Source organism: Thalassophryne amazonica, chromosome 20, assembly GCF_902500255.1.
Source record: "Thalassophryne amazonica chromosome 20, fThaAma1.1, whole genome shotgun sequence".
Taxonomy (NCBI): Eukaryota; Metazoa; Chordata; class Actinopteri; order Batrachoidiformes; family Batrachoididae; genus Thalassophryne; species Thalassophryne amazonica.
This window is the reverse complement of record NC_047122.1, coordinates 24,105,049-24,122,668: the sequence shown is the minus strand read 5'-3', so window position 1 is coordinate 24,122,668 and position 17,620 is coordinate 24,105,049. Positions and strand designations below refer to the sequence as shown.

The window sequence follows — 17,620 nt, the reverse complement described above, 5'->3', positions numbered from 1 at the left end:
GCCCAGGAGATCACTGGCTGCTCTCTGCCCAGCCTGGAAGACATTGCCAGCTCTCACTATCTCAGCAGAGCTGCCAGCATCAGCAAAGACACATCCCACCCCAGCAACCACCTGTTTGACCTGCTACCCTCCGCCCGACGGTATAGGTCAATCAAAACTAAGACAAACAGACTCAGGGACAGCTTTCTCCCCAGAGCGATCACTGCTCTGAACAAAAACAAATCACTCTAATCTGCACCTTCAAGTTTCTTGTGCAATATCTGAAAACCATGTGCAATATTCCCCTGCAATATGATTCCACAGTTGTATAGAATTCTCGTTTTACATTACTTAGTCCACATTTCGTTTTATTTTATTTTACCTTATGTTTATATTAGTTGTACATATACTCTGAATAATTTACCGTTAAATTTCACTATTATTTGGCTAGAAATTATTCGCACCACGGAAAGCACCTTTTTAGAGTTGCATTCAAATCTGTAATGCAAATTACAATGACAACAAAGGCGATTCTTCTTCTTTGTTTACAGTCTTTAACAAAATGATATAATTTTGTATCACTTGTATTCTTCATAAATTTAAGTGATTAAAAGAATAGATAAAGCTCTTTGTGAAAAACACTGAAGTTTGGTTTGGTCTTCATAAATTTGTTTTTGTGAATGAAAAACTTCACTATCATGAATAAAACATTCAACGCTAAATCTTGCTACACCAAATAAGATATTCTCTTTGTCCAGATGAGATGGATATGCAAATGAACACCAGAAACAAAAGTCTTCCCAGAAAATATTCACAAATATGCAGTCAGTAAACAAGTGATCAATAGTCTCAATTTCATATTCACAAAAGGTGCAGTAATTCTCTTCAAAACCAAACCAAAGTCTCAGAAATTCCTTGGAAAGATATATGTCATTTATCATTTTGAAATGAACTTCCTTTATTTTTGGAGAGACAGGAAATTTTATATATTTACTTCTTAACTTGTTCACTTCCTTTTTGGGAAAGTAAAACACTATGGTCCACAATCATAATTCGGCAGAAGTCCTTGAACGCAACACGAAGACACGTGAGGCGGGTCCGGTGAGGAAAATATCAGAAATAAAAGTACAAACTGTTGAACTTTGTGAAAAACAGGAGTGGCAGCGATCATCTCACTCGCTATCGACAAAAGATACAAAGTTCTGGAGGCAGTGTGGCTTCTCTGTCGGTGTTTGCGGGACTGCTTCCTGTTCTTCTAAACGAAGACCGGAAACGCCCATCGGAATTTATTTTTAGAAATTCCACAAATATTGGAATTATCTTTTTCCTAAATGTGCGACAGTTTCGTGCATATATATATATATATATATATATATATATAAAACCACTGTGACATATCACTTTGTTGCGGGTCAAATGACAGTGTTGACATTTTTCCCACGTTATCAGTAAGCTTTATTGTGAAGGCAGCAAACCTTACTTCCCCTTGCTTATGCTCCGCGATTTATAAAAAAAAATGACCATCGTCAGATTTATCGAAGTATCGGTTCCATTTTTATTGTTTAGTTATCGTTTTGTTGCTAAAACCACACATTTACCAATGGCGCTGTTGTCAGAGGTCCTCGCGGTGGGCCTCGGCGGGCCGCAGTGAGTCGCTCGTACCAGTTTTGTGGCTCTCAGCCCGGCTAAAGCAGATGGGCTTCTCGGCGTTTTGTGCTAAAAGGCGGAAGACGTTTGAGCCGGAGATGCACAGCTGCTAACAGTCGAACCGTTTGGGTTGAAATGAGGATAACCGACTTTCGAAACAGCAGGTAAATAAGTCCGAGGCGAGCCACGGCTCGAACTCGGGTCTGTACGGCTTCCTGACCTAGAATCCACATCCAGAATAGCTAGTTAGCTAATGTTAGCTGGACGGTAGTAATGTCAGGGCTGTTTTCAAATTTTTTTGCCACTTTTATCTCCAGTGGAGTGTTTAAAAAACAGATTAAACCGCTGTTTCCGACTGTTCAAGCAGTTCTGTTCATCTTTTTGTGTAATACACAAAAAGTGTGGTGTTTTTTGTCCCCCCTGCGGCAGCCACGTAGTTTGCATTCAGTAGCCAGAAAAATAGGCACACCTGTATTAAAGAAACAGTAAGTGTGGATTTAATTATAGAACAAATAGTTTAAAATGTTTAGCTGTTTGTGTGCTGTTTTGTATATGCCCCGCCTTCAAATAATCTTATTGGTTATTTCTTGAAGGTACCCGCCCTTTTTCCTGAGACATGTCGATGCACTCACCGTCCACCAGGTGGCAGGTTCACTATACAGTGCATCCAGAAAATATTCAAAGTACCTCACTTTTTCCACATTTTGTTATGTTACAGCCTTATTACAAAATGACTGTGAATTTTTTTTTTTTTTGGGGGGGGGGGGGGCGGCATCATATTCAAGAAGACTTGAGGCTGTAATTGCTGCCAAAGGTGCATCAACAGTGGGTGTGAATACTTAAGTACTTGTGATTTCTTAGTTTTTTATTATTATCCCCCCCACCCCAAAAGAAATTCATGTTGTCATTATGGGGTGATGTGAGTAGAATTTTGAGGGAAAAAATAATTTACTCCATTTGGCTGTAACAAAATGTGGAAAAAGTGAAGTGCTGTAATTCTGCATTCACATGTTGATCCTTGAGATATCAGCTGGTATTATACAAATAATGAACCTTTTTGAGTGCAGTTGTAATAATGTGCATGAATAAATGAATGTATTATTTTTGTTGCACAAAGGGATAGCTATTTTTCTGTGACTTCTAAATACACTAGAGCCTGATCAATATGATTTTTTGGGGGGGAGTGGTGCTATATATAAGTGTTTATTTCTTGCAAATTATTAGCCACACATTTCAGATTTATTATTTTTTCAAGCAACCAACTAGTGTACATCACACTGCCTTCACTCACGACTTCTTGCTTATTTTGGCTCAACATAGCCGATGGTAAAGTGTCCACTTGTTTCTTGTCACTGCAAAATTCCCACTCTGACTGAAAAGAATGGCAGCTGATCACTTTTCCTCTGTCTCTAAGAGTTAATGTGACCAAGGGGTGATGGGGGTCCCAACCATGCTTGACAGCATTATAAACAATGCAGTTGGCACCCCCTCTCCTGAGCAAACGCCAAAGTGGTTTTCTGCTTTGTTTATTTAGTAAAATTAAAGTTTTCATAGTCGCAAAAATAACTTTAATACCGATAGATTAGAGAAAGGCTCCTGTCGGTCCATGATATATCAGTCGTGATATTTTACTTATAATTAGATGTGTTTCTTCTCCGAACAGGAAGCTGAGAGCACTGGGGCAGAGATGGCTCGGTGTCCGGACAGCTTGGTGGTGTCACCAAGCCCGCATAGAAACTCAGTAAGGATGTTGGAGCTGGTGGGTCAGCTGGCATATTCCTGGGATGCTAATAGGAGGTCCAGTGGGGGCCTTCATGGGAAGTTCTAGCTGAAAATGTGTCAATACATTTGATTTAGCATCACTTTGGTTGTGACAGATGGCAAGTGATCAGTTGATTGAGAAACCTTCTGATTTTCTGTTTCTTTTTTCTGGAATGTTAGTTACTAATTGTTTCTTGCATTCTTTTCCTCAGGAATTGAAGCTAACGTGGGGAAAATCTTGACGTGATGATATTTCGCTTTATGGAGCCGCATTAGCACACTGTGAACCTGACCCCGCTCTGATACACACCCCTCCCCCAAACCAAGGATGGCGAGCAGGAGAAAGTCCACCACTCCATGCATGCTTCCTGTTCAAGAACCCATGGACTCAGACAAGGAGCTGGACGATGCCACGGATACAGCAGAACTGGAATCCAGCAACGATGCAGCGGTCATCGCGTCTGAAGTTACTGGTCTGTCTGATGAGTGTGGTGATGACACAGACATCAGGCAGACCTCTGACTACATGGACCTGAATACAGCGGAAGGGGGATACGAGTGCAAATACTGCAACTACCAGACTTCCGAGCTTAACCTGTTCACCATGCACGTGGATACTGAGCATCCCAACATTGTCCTCAACACGTCTTATGTCTGCATGGAATGCGACTACCACACCAAAAGGTACCACAAACTGTACTCTCTGTATGACGTGCTGCTTCCCAGTAATTCAAAATGACCGGCCCACTTTTTAAGTTTACAGATGTTATTTCATGAAATTCTTGTAAACACAATTACTTGAGAACAAATGACAGGAAACTCTCCAAATTTCATTTATATGTCCCTCATGTGATGCCCTTGCATGAATTTATATATCACTGACCTTGACCTACTTTTCATGGTCAAAGAGGAAATTCTTAGCTAACATAACTTGAGAACAAATAACAGGTTCCCCAAATTTGGTACTTAGATGGCTCATGTGATGACCTCACAAGTTTGCATATGGCTGACGTTGACCAGCTTTTCAAGGTGACAGGTCAGCAAAGCAAATTCTTGATAAACATTGCTAACTTCAGCCATTATTTAATTTGTGGATACAGCAATGGATAAACCAGCTAGCCTGATATGCTGCCTAATGATGAATTACAGCATGTTAAGCAGTCAGTGAAATGCTTATATTGTTATGAGACAGATTATTGTGCTGAAGTTTTTCTTCTGTGCAGAAGTTGGCTTTTCAGGTTATCAGTACTAATTTTAAAATATACAGACTTCACGATACAATAATTACAATGCATCAATCCATTTCTACATATTGCTGTGTGCCAGCAATCTGTGTCCATCTGATGATTTCTTCTGTCCACACTGCATCAAATAACACCCAGTATGTTTTCCAATGCAGGTTTATTTGTCCATCTTGGTTATTTTCAGAATTTAAAAGTTTTTTTAAGCAACAGCACAGGCTGTGGTGTGCACGTGCCACATCCAGCTCTCGTCTGTTGTTAAAGTTGTCCCTGGGGACATGCTGTGTTACAGAGGGAGTTTCACATACAGAAAAAAGGTGTAACTTATACTCCAGAAAACTTTTCTGTTTACAGTTATATGTACACACGGTTGACATATTGTTTTACCATTAATTCCTCTTGAGAATTGTATTTATTATGAAAACATATTTTACCACAATATTCTCCTCTTTTCAGTTACGACACCTTGCTGGCACACAACGCTCGCTTCCACCCTGGTGAAGACAACTTCACACGGACGATGGTGAAACGCAACAATGAGACCATCTTCCAGCAGACGGTCAATGACCTCACGTTTGATGGCAGCTTCGTCAAAGTGGAGGATGATGAGGCGGAGGAAACGTCTCGGCGAGGCATCGCGCTCAGCAAGACGCCCATCATGAGGATCAAGAGCAAAACCGAGCCCAAGAAGTTCACCACCTCCCAAAAAATGGCTGCCATCTGCACAGATGACATCATCAAATTAGAAAGCGATGATGAGGACGATGAAGACAACGACGAGAACGAGGAGCCGCCCGCGCTCTCTCCCGCCCCCGTGACCCCTACTGCTGCCTGCCCTCGGATCATCTCAGTCTCCAAACCAACGGCAATGCAGGTGCATGCTGTGCCGCAGAGCGTTGTGTTCAACAGTGCCAACATGCTACAGATTAAAGGCGGTTCGGGCACGGGCAGTGCTGGCATGTTGTCGCCAGGGACGCTGGCTCAAGTCCTGTCTGTGCTGCAGAACCAGCAGAACAGCACCCAGAGCCAGACGCAGCTCCTCATTCCCATCAGCAGCATCCCCACCTACAACGCCGCCATGGATAACAATGTCCTGCTGGTCAGCGCCTACAACAGGTAACTGCAGAATTGCCATTTATTGGGATTTTGCCATCTTACATAATTTCTTTAGCACCTTTAAACAAACTTGTACGTTAATGCGACACTTTCCCCAAACACAGCCACAGAATTCCATAAGTCCTTCAGAGTTGTCTATCTTTGGTGGCTACCCTCATTAGTCTCCTTCTGCAGAGTCGGTCAGTTTTCGAGAATGGCCTGTTCCAGACTGATTTCCCATGTAGTACCATACTGGTTTTATTTTTTAAAGATTGTTGGAAATGAAGTCCATGACGCATACATCTTCTTTATTCCATGTCAGTTCCATTATGCTGGTGTACAGAAACAATATTACAAAAATTTTCATTGTCCCAATTATGATGAAGCTTACGGGTAATTTAAGTTAATAATTGATTAATCGTTACAGCTCTGGTATCGTCTCTTTATGGGCTCGGTTTGCGTATCGGTCACATGGTGTTGTTTGCGTTCTAGGTTCCCCTACCCCTCGGTGTCTGAGATAGTGGGTTTGTCATCGCAGACTAAATTCAGCGAAGAACAGATCAAGGTCTGGTTCTCAGCTCAAAGGCTGAAACGTGGAGTCAGCTGGACACCGGAGGAGGTTGGTACTTTTTTTTAAACACCGTGGCATGCTGTTTGTCTTTAATTTGAAGCTTTCTAATACTTTTTCAATCATCCAGCAACCTGAACCCCCTGAAATCTGTTCATTAAAACTTGTTGGTACTCAACACAGTATTGACATCATCCGACCACTTCTCCAACAACATCCAGAATTCAGTTTTCTCTCTGTTTTTGTCTCTGATTGGAGTGTCAACTTTGTGGTTCTGGCTCTGCTGTAAACGCCTTCACCATGATGAAACCCTGTGAATGAGTGAGGAGTGAGGCGGAGTCATAAATAATGATTATTTATGATAATCATTATTCTCCTTACTCTAACCATAACGTGTCTCCCTTCCTCTAACCTTAACCATAACCCCCGTCACCCCACATTTCGTGCCCCGCATGAAAATGGGGTGCTTTTCACGACTATCACAAACCCATAAATTAATTTACTTTGCCATGAGACCTGATCTTGGATAAGCAGTTGAAGGTGTGTGTGTGTTTTGATTGCTGATTTATTTTTTTCATCTAAGAGAAATTGTACATTTCAGTGTTGTAAATTAGTTATTTATTTTTGTCCTCATCGAGGTGGAGGAGGCAAGAAGGAAGAAGTTTAACGGCACAGTGCAGACCGTCCCTCAAACCATCACTGTGATTCCAGCGAATATTGCTGCAGCCACCAACGGCCTGCAGTCCATCTTTCAAACCTGTCAGATTGTCGGTCAGCCAGGTCTCGTCCTCACCCAGGTCGCTGGAAATGCCGGCACTGTGCCCGTTGCCTCTCCCATCACCCTGACTGTCGCCAGCATACCCAGTAACCAGTCCAAAGCCGCAGAACCGTCAACATCAGAATCAAAGACTGAAATATCGAATGCAACTGTCAACACATCGGTCACCTTGGACATGGCTTCGGGGAAGCCAAAGAAGTCTAAGGAGCAGCTGTCAGAGCTGAAGGCGAGCTACAGCAGGAGGCAGTTCGCCACCGAGGCTGAGATCTCACGGCTCATGCAGGTGACCAAACTCTCCAAGCGAGCAATAAAGAAGTGGTTCAGTGACACACGCTACAACCAGAGGAATGCGAAGGATCACCACGGAGTTCTGCTGAGCGAATCCTCATCCAGCCGAGCTGTGGCATCAGGAGGAGGCGGACCAGGAAGCAGGAGCAGCAGACTTGACGACGGCAACAACAGTGATAACGCTGCCACCATCATCATTGACTCCAGTGACGATGCCAGCAACTCTTCGCCAACTTCCACTGGCACCCCGGGCTCATCGGGCTTTTTGGGCAACCCACGGGTCAAATTCCGCCACGCCTTTCCAGACTTCACCCCACAGAAGTTCAAAGAAAAGACCCCAGAGCAGCTGCTCATCCTGGAGGCCAGCTTCCAGGAGTCCAACATGCCCTCGGATGAGGAGCTAAGCAGGCTGCGAGCCAAGACCAAATTGACACGGCGTGAAGTGGATGCTTGGTTTTCTGAGAGGCGGAAAATGATGAAAGACGATGACATGGATGGAGATGGTGAAAAGAAGAAACAGGGTGGTGTGCTTTCATCGGATCAGCAGACCACCACCCCTGTAGGCAGGAAAGTGCTGAAAAAAACACCGGAGCAGCTCCACATCCTGAAGAAAGCTTTTGTTCGTTCTCAGTGGCCGACACCTGACGAATATGACAAGATGGCGGAGGAGAGCGGCCTGCCCCGGTCGTATGTTGTCAACTGGTTTGGAGACACGCGCTATGCCTGCAAGAACAGCGGCCTGAAGTGGTACTACCTGTACCAGAGCGGAAAGGTGTGCACACTTAGTTTGGCTTTACTTTCATGTATTTTAGAGTTAATCCATTCTGATTTCTTTTCTATTTCTGATAGAATGCGACCAGTACAACAGTTGGTGGATAATATCAGCCAATATGAGCCTTTTACAAATAAATCTGTATTTGCATTATTTTTACAGAATAAACCTTGTAGAAAAAAAATAGGGTTTGAAATGGTGTCATTGCGTAGTTTGTCCAGTAGAGGGTGGTCTGACAGTATTGGTTACAGTGCTGACTAGTGTGCCTTAATTGAGAGAGTGGCAACGATTCAAACAAAATCGGTCACGTGACTCATGGTACCATCATGGGTTCAAAATGGCGTTCGCTGTTAATCTGCATTGAAATCCAGCTATTTTATTTATTGGAAGTCACATCATCATCAGAGCTTTGAGAGGTAAATTTATTGTTCGGTCCCATGTACAGTAATACTCGCCTAAATTGTCATCGTATAAACCAGATATTCACAGTCACCGGACAAAAAAAGTCCCCAAAGTTTTTGTATTGTTTTCCATGTAATAAACACCGTATATTACGGATTTTGTACAACTGATTTTCGCTCACATCAGTTAAAATGTCCCGTCTGATCGCACTGTATTTCCATTAAAAACCCAGTCAAACAGTCTGGACGTGCAGAGTAACAAAGGTACAAATTAAAGTTCAGTTCTGTCACTCGCCGATTTGCGTAAAGTAGGACCAGAGTCATTTCTGTAATTAAAAGCCCCAATATTTTTTTCAAACCGTGCTCAGACTGGGACCTGTAGCCTGATGTGCACCTGTTAAATCAGACACAAACAGCTGTGAGTTGGCACTTTTATGCTTTTACTCCTTCATCTGCCACCATATTATAATAGTATTTGCGATGCACACACTGATTAAAAATGGATCAGAAAAGTCCACATATTTACAGCATGAAGTTGGTAAAAGACGAAATTGTACAACTTACCTTTGATTTGGAGGTGATGATTGTAGAAAGAAAAGCTTGTTGAGGGTCAGATTAATCCAGAATAAAGCATAATCCAGAGACGGGGAACTTTAAAACTGTCACACACGTCATTTAGTGCAGCAGATAACAGAATATTTGCAGCGGAATCCTTCAAATCTGGAAACAAGCACCAAAGTTGGCACAAATACTCTTTAGACATTACTCTTTTGAAAAAACTTGAGTATCCACTTGAATTTTCAGTAGGCGGCCAGGTAGGAGTCAATTGAAGAATTACACAGGGGTGAAAATTTAAAAATATTTCAATCATATTGAAAACTATACCACATTATTTGTCTGATCACGATACCAAAAAGGTATAGTTTGGACTATCTCTGATTGAATGTTACGGAGTTATGGGGTAAAAACAGCAAGAATGGTGACAAAGGTCAGCATTAGTTTGTACAGGGGTCAGATGTTAAAGTTTCTCTAAATATTGTAAAATGTGATGCAGATTATTGGTTGAGTTAATAGGGTTTTAAAAAGGAATAGTTTGCACTATGTGGCATGCTTAGTTATCATGTTACAGGGTAACATATGGACATTGACGTTGCTCTACCTTTGCAGACCAAGCATTCAACACAGTCAAAACGATTTCATTTATTAATCCTATTAGTTCAACCAATAATTCGCACCACTTTTTACCAAAATTGGAGCAACTTTAACTTTTGACCCCTGTACAAACTGAAATTGACCTTTGTCACCATTCTTGTTGTTTTTACCCCATAACTCCATAACATTCAGTTATAGATAGTCCAAACTATACCTTTTTGGTATCGTTGTGATCAGACAAATAATGTGGTATAGTTTTCAATATGATTGGACCAATTTTAAATTTTGACCCCTGTGTAATTCTTTAATTGACCCCTACCTGGCCGCCTACTGAAAATTCAAGTGAATACTCGTTTTTTTTTTTCAAAAGAGTAATGTTTGAGGAGTATGTGTTCCAATTTTGGCGCTTGTTTCCAGAAATGAAAAATTGTTACAGTTATCTGCTCCACTAATTGCATGACACGGAGTTACAGCTGTGCAGCTGCATAAATCAGGCTTTAAATTAATTAAATAAATCATCATAAATTGTAAATTTGATAGCTTAACTATTTTTATATTTATTTTGATAGGACCTGTACCTTGATGTGTTGCTATATGTGGTTAAATGATTTAAAAAAAATGTTAACATTAAAGGTTCATTCAATAGTTCAGCGCAGTTGGAACCAAAATGGTGCCATGTTCTGAGTTGATGCCACTGTCTTAATTAAGGCACACTAAGCATGACTAGGACTCCCCCCAATCTCCCCTTGATTACATTTTATATCTGTATCCTTATTTATTTTTAACTCTCTAACATATCGATATTGGCCCCACAAAAAATGTATATCGGTCTGTCTCAAATTTCTAACATTTTCAATAGAATCTTTGGCAATGGTCATTGTACTATTTCTACTTCTTCTGAGCACCATGAGTTACTAGTTTCCTCAATATTTCATGCATTTAAGGTGGACGAGGCACTGAATGGTGGAGCCAAGATTCAGAAGAAGTCCAGAAAGCGTTTCCGTGGGTGGTCCAGGAGGTCGCGCAGATCTTCTGCCTGCAAACGCTTACCTCAGGGAGGCGCTACTGCCATCAAGGTCTGTATATGCATTAATCAGATCCTGCAAAAATTCCATTGCATTACTTTAGGGGTGAAATTATTTACTGCGTTAAATAGCCTTCTTAAAAAATGATATATATATATCCCCCACCCCATTGGTGCCTTGTGTGTGTGTGTGTGTGTGAAATCTTTAAATAGAATTAAAGTAGAGTCTAACTATTCTGTATGTCGTGTTTTTGGGATGATGAACAAAGGTAAAATCTGGCCGAGCGTTTCTGAAGGACTACTATCTGAAGTATCGGGTGCTGAGCGAGAAAGACCTGGATGACCTGGTGGCAAAGTCCAGTATGAGCTATGAGCAGGTGAGGGACTGGTTCGCCGAGACTACCAGGCGAGTAGAGAACGGGCAGCAGCCCTTCAGTGATGAGGAGGCGCCGGCAGTGGAGCACGCAGACGGCGAAGGAGAGATGGAGGTAAAAGAGCAAGGAGAGGAAGCAACGGATGACGACATCCACCAGGACGAGGAAAAGGAGGATGACATGGAGGAGGACGAGGATGAACCCGCAGAGGAGCAGACGTGAGCATCCAGGTGTGTCAAACTCACGTCTACTGAAACCTTTGATTCAGTACTTTGCTTCATTGATTCCTTTATCAAAACCTGATCAGTTTTCTGTGTGGAGAAAAATGTAGACCTACAACTGTTTTCTGGAAGACGGCGTTTGGCATCATGACATCAGTGGCGATGTCATGACGCATGAGCTTTTGCAAAGTGGAAGTGTCAGAAAAACATGACGGCATTGATAAGAGGAACTCTTAAGTCTGAGGCCTCCACTTCCAATGTAAATGAAAAAAAATCAGAGCTGGTTCAGTTCAAATTCACACTCTTTTTTTCTTTCTTTTGTCTTGTTTAAATTATTGATTTGGTTGTCGATTATACAAACAATCCTTAACTACACATGATCAAATATTAAAAAAATAAAAAATCAAAATTATTGTATTTCACCTCCCAAAAGCTTGGCAGGGCGACCCACAGAAATTCAAATGAGTAATTTTTAAAGAGTCATTTTTCACTTTTTAACTGCTGTAACTATGGTGGTCATTAATCTTCAGAATTGCATAACAGTTTTATTTGTTTTTGTTTATTATATTTATATCATGTATGTCTGTATTAGAGTTAATTACATAAAAGAAACAATTTGTTGTGAAAATGCTCCAGTTTACTTAAATTAAAAAAAACTCTGTCACTGTCAAGTTGTTATTTGATTTTTAATTTTGTTGTCTCCCCCCCCACAGCAATACTGTTGCATGCAGCACTGTGGACAGGATGGACGTTATAGTTGAGTGTTTCTTAGCTGGTGTGTTGGGACTCAAACACCATCTGCAGGAAGTCTCAGCTCGAACGGACAACATGGGAATAAACGTGATTAGTTTGTGCCTTCACAGCCGAGCAAAACTTTGGATCCTGTAGCAGGTGAGACGCACTGAGCACACGCGCACCACGTAAACGATGCAGCAGGATTTATTTTAATGATGACTGACAGCTGATGACAGCGCCAAAATGCTGCCACAGAGATGGAAGCAGCTCGCCGCCTGTCGTTTCTGTAGTGTTTAATGGTAAAATTTGTATAAAGTAAAAAAATGAAAAAGATAAAGTCTGAGACATTTCTAAGAGGTGAGACCTCGAGCGGTTCCTGTCAGTACTTAAGGAACCGTCAGCACTGTTCTCAAGGGAAGGTGATCTCACCAAATATTATCTTTTTAGCTCAAAGTTTTTAAACCTGCACTTTTGTGTGTGTGAATAGACAATGTGCCATTATGTTTGAGTTGTGTTTTTAACTTTTAAAAATGTGATTTTTTTTTTTTAATATGAAAGGAATTCAACCCTTTAGCTTAGTTTTTTTTTGTTGTTGTTGTTGTTTTTATTATTATTATTTTTCTTTTTGAAAAATGTGATAATTTTGCAGGTGTTTGGGTCCATTTCTGTTTCAAAGAAGTCAGTCAGTCTGTGAATTTACCAAAATAAAACAAATTTCAAACTGAAGCAAATCAAACACTTGAACCAAATTCAGGGAGACTATAAAAAGCAGGTGCCCGTAAAAAAAACACAAACAAACAAAAGCAAAAAAATAAATAAAAAGCTGCTGAAACGATTTGTCAATGAATTTGAATAGTACGGGTTACATCTGCCACTGATTTTACTTAAAGTGCTGATTTTAAAAAGTACTCAACCTTTTAAAAAAAAATTTTTTAAAGCAACTTAAATTTGTTTGTCACGACAAAATGTGGCTTGTTCCATGGTGACTTGAATAAATTCTCACAATTTGACATAAAAGAACTGAATCGTCAGAAGAGTCGTGGTTGGTGATCTCATGTGGTTAAATCGGTCGTTAGGAACTGTTGAGTGTGTCATAAACACGATGATGTATATTTTTTAAAAAGTACAAGCAGCTTAACTGAGTTTAATTTTTAAACTTTTGATGTTAAAAACTTATAACATGAAGAGGTGAGTACTTGTTATAGGCACTTTATGGAGTGCAGGATATCGCAGATGTGGTAACCTTTGACCCTCATATTGAGTACTGCTGTTGGATTGGTTGGACACAAAAACCTATTTGACTGAGTTATTTTGAGCACAGAGGAACTGTGAAGAAGGTTGATCTCAAATATTTAAAACCAGGTTTCAAGATGCCAGTCAGATGAAAAATGGTGACTTGCTGCCTGAGACCTTAAAGGAAAATTGACAGCAACGAGGGCGCCATCTACAGGGCGCCATGATGTCACAACGACATCAGGCACCATCCATGGTGTGCTAGTTCGTTAGTCTTTACAGATCCTGAATAATTAGTATTTTATTTAATCTTTTTTTAATAACCCTAAGGGTCCTGTGTTGTGTGTCCGTGGTGCACGGTGTGAAGCGCTTTGCGTGTTTTGGGGCATGTTGTGTCCACACTTTGCCGTTTACAGGGTGCATAATCCAAACTGAAAGCACAGGGAACAAAGGGGATGTATCGAGTCAGTTAAGCATGGGTGGGTTTTGGCCGTAACACGACATAAACCACTCAGTCACCCTTCATTCCCTTTTGCCAAACTGAAAACTTTTAAGGGGTCGACCGTCGTCCACATACCAAACAGATGATGTGGGAGGAGTCTGCCAACAAACGCACAGAGCTTTGACCCAGTGATTGACCTGGGCAGTTCCAGAACTCGCCTACGTATTTGACTCAAGCTTGTTACAAACTAGAGTGAAAAATTTTAACTCTAATGACCCAGAGAAACCCTTTAAGGACAATTCTGCACTCACCCCTCAGCCACATACCAAATGTGCTGGCATTCTGCCAAAGGACCCGGGAAGAGGAGAGGAGCAAACGGTTCAGTTTCGTTGTAATTTGATGTGCATCCATGAACCCCCCTGTGGGGTGTATCTGGATATTGCACTGCCTAAATAGAAAAACTCTGTGCTGGACTTTGGATCAGGTTTTTGGTGTTCCATGGTTCAGTTGCGATGGTTTTGTTTTTTTTTATAACTCTCGGATTTGTGGGTCACATTGATTCCCACATATGAGATTTTGCTCCAGCCAGTGGAGTCATGTGAAGCCCGGAGTGCTGTAGCTGGGTTTTTTGGAATAATCGCTCAGTGACGTCTGTTTTTAAAAGCAAAAAATGTCTCCATGGTATTGACTTGAACCCCTGGCAAGTCTTCAGTTTGAATCAATTTCCTAAATAAAACTAAAAGCTTGTGGCATTTACTTCAGGAAAAAAACAAACAAACAAAAAAACAAAGTAACTTTACCTCAGTCATTAAGCTACAAATGCAGAAAAGAACGTGACATTTACCACAAGCTTTTTTATCCTTCTTCTTCTTTAACAAATTATGTGCATGAAATATACAATAGTCAGCAGTTGTTTTTTTTTTCCTTCGCTGCCAAAGTAAAACATTTTAAATATAAAAGTTTTTATTTCTTCAAATACGGGTGAACTAGTTAACATTTTTCAGGTTTTCCACAATAGCAGATACTTTAGGCACTTGGCTCTGTTCCTGTGGGAACGTCTTAAATTTTTGTATATTTAGAAGAAAAATTGCTAAAGGAAAAAAAACTAGTTTTCTTGTGTAACTATCAACATGAGAGATCGGTCAGCCAGTAGAAAAGTGTTGAAGTGTAACTTTTATTTTTCATCTTTACTCAAACTCTGTAACTTTACAAAATAAGCTTTTCTTTCATTTTTAAACTGCTTCAATAGGCCATCACTTTTTGGTAATTTATTTATTACATCTGGATTTTCATGGTTTTGTTTTTTGTCTACAAGTAACAAATAAATGAACTGAAAAACAGGTTGGCTTCAGGCGTGTTTGCTTTATTTTTTTAAAGACATGTTTCACACTGTAGGTCATTTTTAATACCATCAAAGCTTACATGACTTGAATGAAAGATTTTTTTTTTTTTTAATAACTTTTTTTGTTTCCTGTTGATTCAAACTGTCGTGTGTCATTCACATCAACTTGCTGACGTCAGTCTGACATCGAGCACCTAACGCTAAGCGTTTGCTAATTTTCCTAAAATGTGCAGAACTATGAAAATGAGTGCTTTGATGACCACCGAGCCATGTTAGATCCTGTTTATGATGATTTGATTACAAGAACTGATGATCGGTGTTATCTACCATTTTGAAAAGTTGACAAGCTCTGTAATGAGAAAACGCTGATGAATTTGTTTCATGGCGGGAACTCATTTTTTTTTTTTTCCCCCTCCCCAATTTAATTTATTTATTTATTGGTACAAAAACTTACAAAAAATATTCTCTTTGATCTCAAAATGAAAACAGTTCTTTAATCATTTTTTTTCTCCATCTTGTGTCAAAACGAGGAGTTTTACAGACAAATTATAATACGTATATTAATCTGTAGATGAAGAGAAATGAAGAGATTATTCACCAATTTTGGCTGGTGTGCCCCCTAGTGGCTCAACAATATTAATACAAACTTTTTAAAATTGAAAACAATTGTTTAATTATTTTAAAAAGATTGAAATCTAATGAATACAAACACTTATATTAATGTTATTTTATATACACAGTGCATCCAGAAAGTGTTCACAGCACTGCACTTTTTTCCACTTTTTTTGTAGGTTTTTGCAAATTTATTGTAAATAAATAAATGAAAACAAAAAAATGAAGAAATATGTACAAAGTATTCACTGTCTTTGCCATGAAGCTCAGAATTGAGCTCAGGTGAATCCTGTTTCCACTGATCATCCTTGAGATGTTTCTACAGCTTAACTGGAATCCACCTGGAGTAAATTCAGTTGATTGGATGTGATTTGGAAAGACACACAACTGTCTACATATAAGGTCCCACAGTTAACAGTCCATGTCAGCGTACAAACCAAACATGAAGTCAAAGGGATGAACTTCATTGTTTTCCTCAAAATTCTACACATAATACCCCATAATGACAATGTGGGGAAAAAAAGGTTTGAGATTGTTGCAAATTAAAAAAAAAACTAAGAAATCAAATGTGAGTATTCACAGCCTTTTCCTTGAAGATCAAAATTGAGCTCAGGTGAATCCTGTTTCCACTGATTATCCTTTTGTTTCTACAGCTTAATTGGAGTCCACCTGGAGTAAATTCATTTGATTGGACATGATGTGGACAAACACACACCTGTCTACATATAAGGTCCCACACAGTCCGTGTCAGCGTACAAACCAAACATGAAGTCAAGGGAATTGTCTGTAGACCTCAGAGACAGGATTGTGTCAGGGTACAAATCTGGAGAAGGGTACAGAAACATTTCTGCTGCTTTAAAGGTCCCAATGAGCACAGTGGCCTCTATTATCTGTAAATGGAAGAAGTTTGGATCCACCAGGACTCTTCCCGGAGTTGGCCACCCGTTTACACTGAGCAGTTGGAGGAGAAAGGCCTTAGTCAGGGAGGTGACCAAGAATAAATGGTCACTCTGTCAGAGCTCCAGCATTCCTCTGTGGAGAGAGGAGAACCTTCCAGAAAGACAACCATCTCTGCAGCAATCCATCAATCAGGCCTGTATGGTAGAGTGGCCAGACGGAAGCTGCTCCTTAGTAAAAGGCACATGAAGGACTCTCAGACCATGACAAACAAAATTCTCTGGTCTGATGACACAAGATTGAACTCTTTAGTGTGAGTGCCAGGCGCATCATGTTTGGAGGAAACCAGGCACCATCCCTACAGTGAAGCATGGTGGTGGCAGCATCATGCTGTGGGGATGTTTTTCAGTGGCAGGAACTGGGAGACGAGTCAGGATTGAGGGAAAGCTGAATGCATCAATGTACAGAGACATCCTGGATGAAAACCTGCTCCAGAGTGCTCTTGACCTCAGACTGAGGCGATGGTTCATCTTTCTGCAGGACAATGACCCGAAGCACACAGCCAAGATATCAAAGGAGTGGCTTCAGGACAACTCTGTGAATGTCCTTGAGTGGCCCAGCCAGAGCTCAGACCTGAATCTGATTGAACATCTCTGGAGAGATCTGAAAATGGTTGTGCATTGATGCTCTCCATCCAACCTGATGGAACTTGAGAGGTGCTGCAAAGAGGAATGGACAAACTGCCCAAAGATAGGTGCACCAAGCTTGTGGCATCATATTCGAGAAGACATGAGCCTGTAATCACTGCCAAAAGTGCATCAACAAAGTATTGAGCAAAAGGTGTGAATAATTATGTGCATGTGATTGCTTAGGTTTTTTTTGTTTGTTTGTTTGTTTGTTTGTTTTTTAGTATTATTATTTTTAATGAATTTGCAAAAAATAAAAAAAATAAACAAACTTTCATGTTGTCATTATGGGGTGTTGTGTGTATATTTTAAGGTGAAAATATGACTTTACTCCATTTTGGAATAAGGCTGTAACATAAAGTGGGGGAAAAT

General features: G+C 40.4%; 1 protein-coding gene across 2 annotated transcripts; it reads left to right on the top strand.

Moving 5' to 3' along the window:
* Positions 1 to 1,452: 1,452 nt before the first annotated feature.
* Positions 1,453 to 15,056, top strand: LOC117501927 (zinc fingers and homeoboxes protein 1-like). Of its 2 annotated transcripts, none has more exons than XM_034160894.1 (8): positions 1,453 to 1,790; positions 3,600 to 4,071; positions 5,085 to 5,744; positions 6,216 to 6,342; positions 6,930 to 8,129; positions 10,627 to 10,758; positions 10,976 to 11,313; positions 12,017 to 15,056. In XM_034160894.1, exons 2-7 carry the CDS (start codon positions 3,716 to 3,718, stop codon positions 11,300 to 11,302), a joined length of 2,802 nt encoding a protein of 933 aa, XP_034016785.1. In that variant the 5' UTR covers positions 1,453 to 1,790; positions 3,600 to 3,715; the 3' UTR covers positions 11,303 to 11,313; positions 12,017 to 15,056. The 2 variants fall into 2 exon arrangements, with proteins under 2 accessions (XP_034016785.1, XP_034016784.1); XM_034160893.1 differs by having other exon boundaries at positions 1,454 to 1,790; positions 10,976 to 11,310; positions 12,015 to 15,056.
* The last annotated feature ends 2,564 nt before the right edge of the window (positions 15,057 to 17,620 follow it).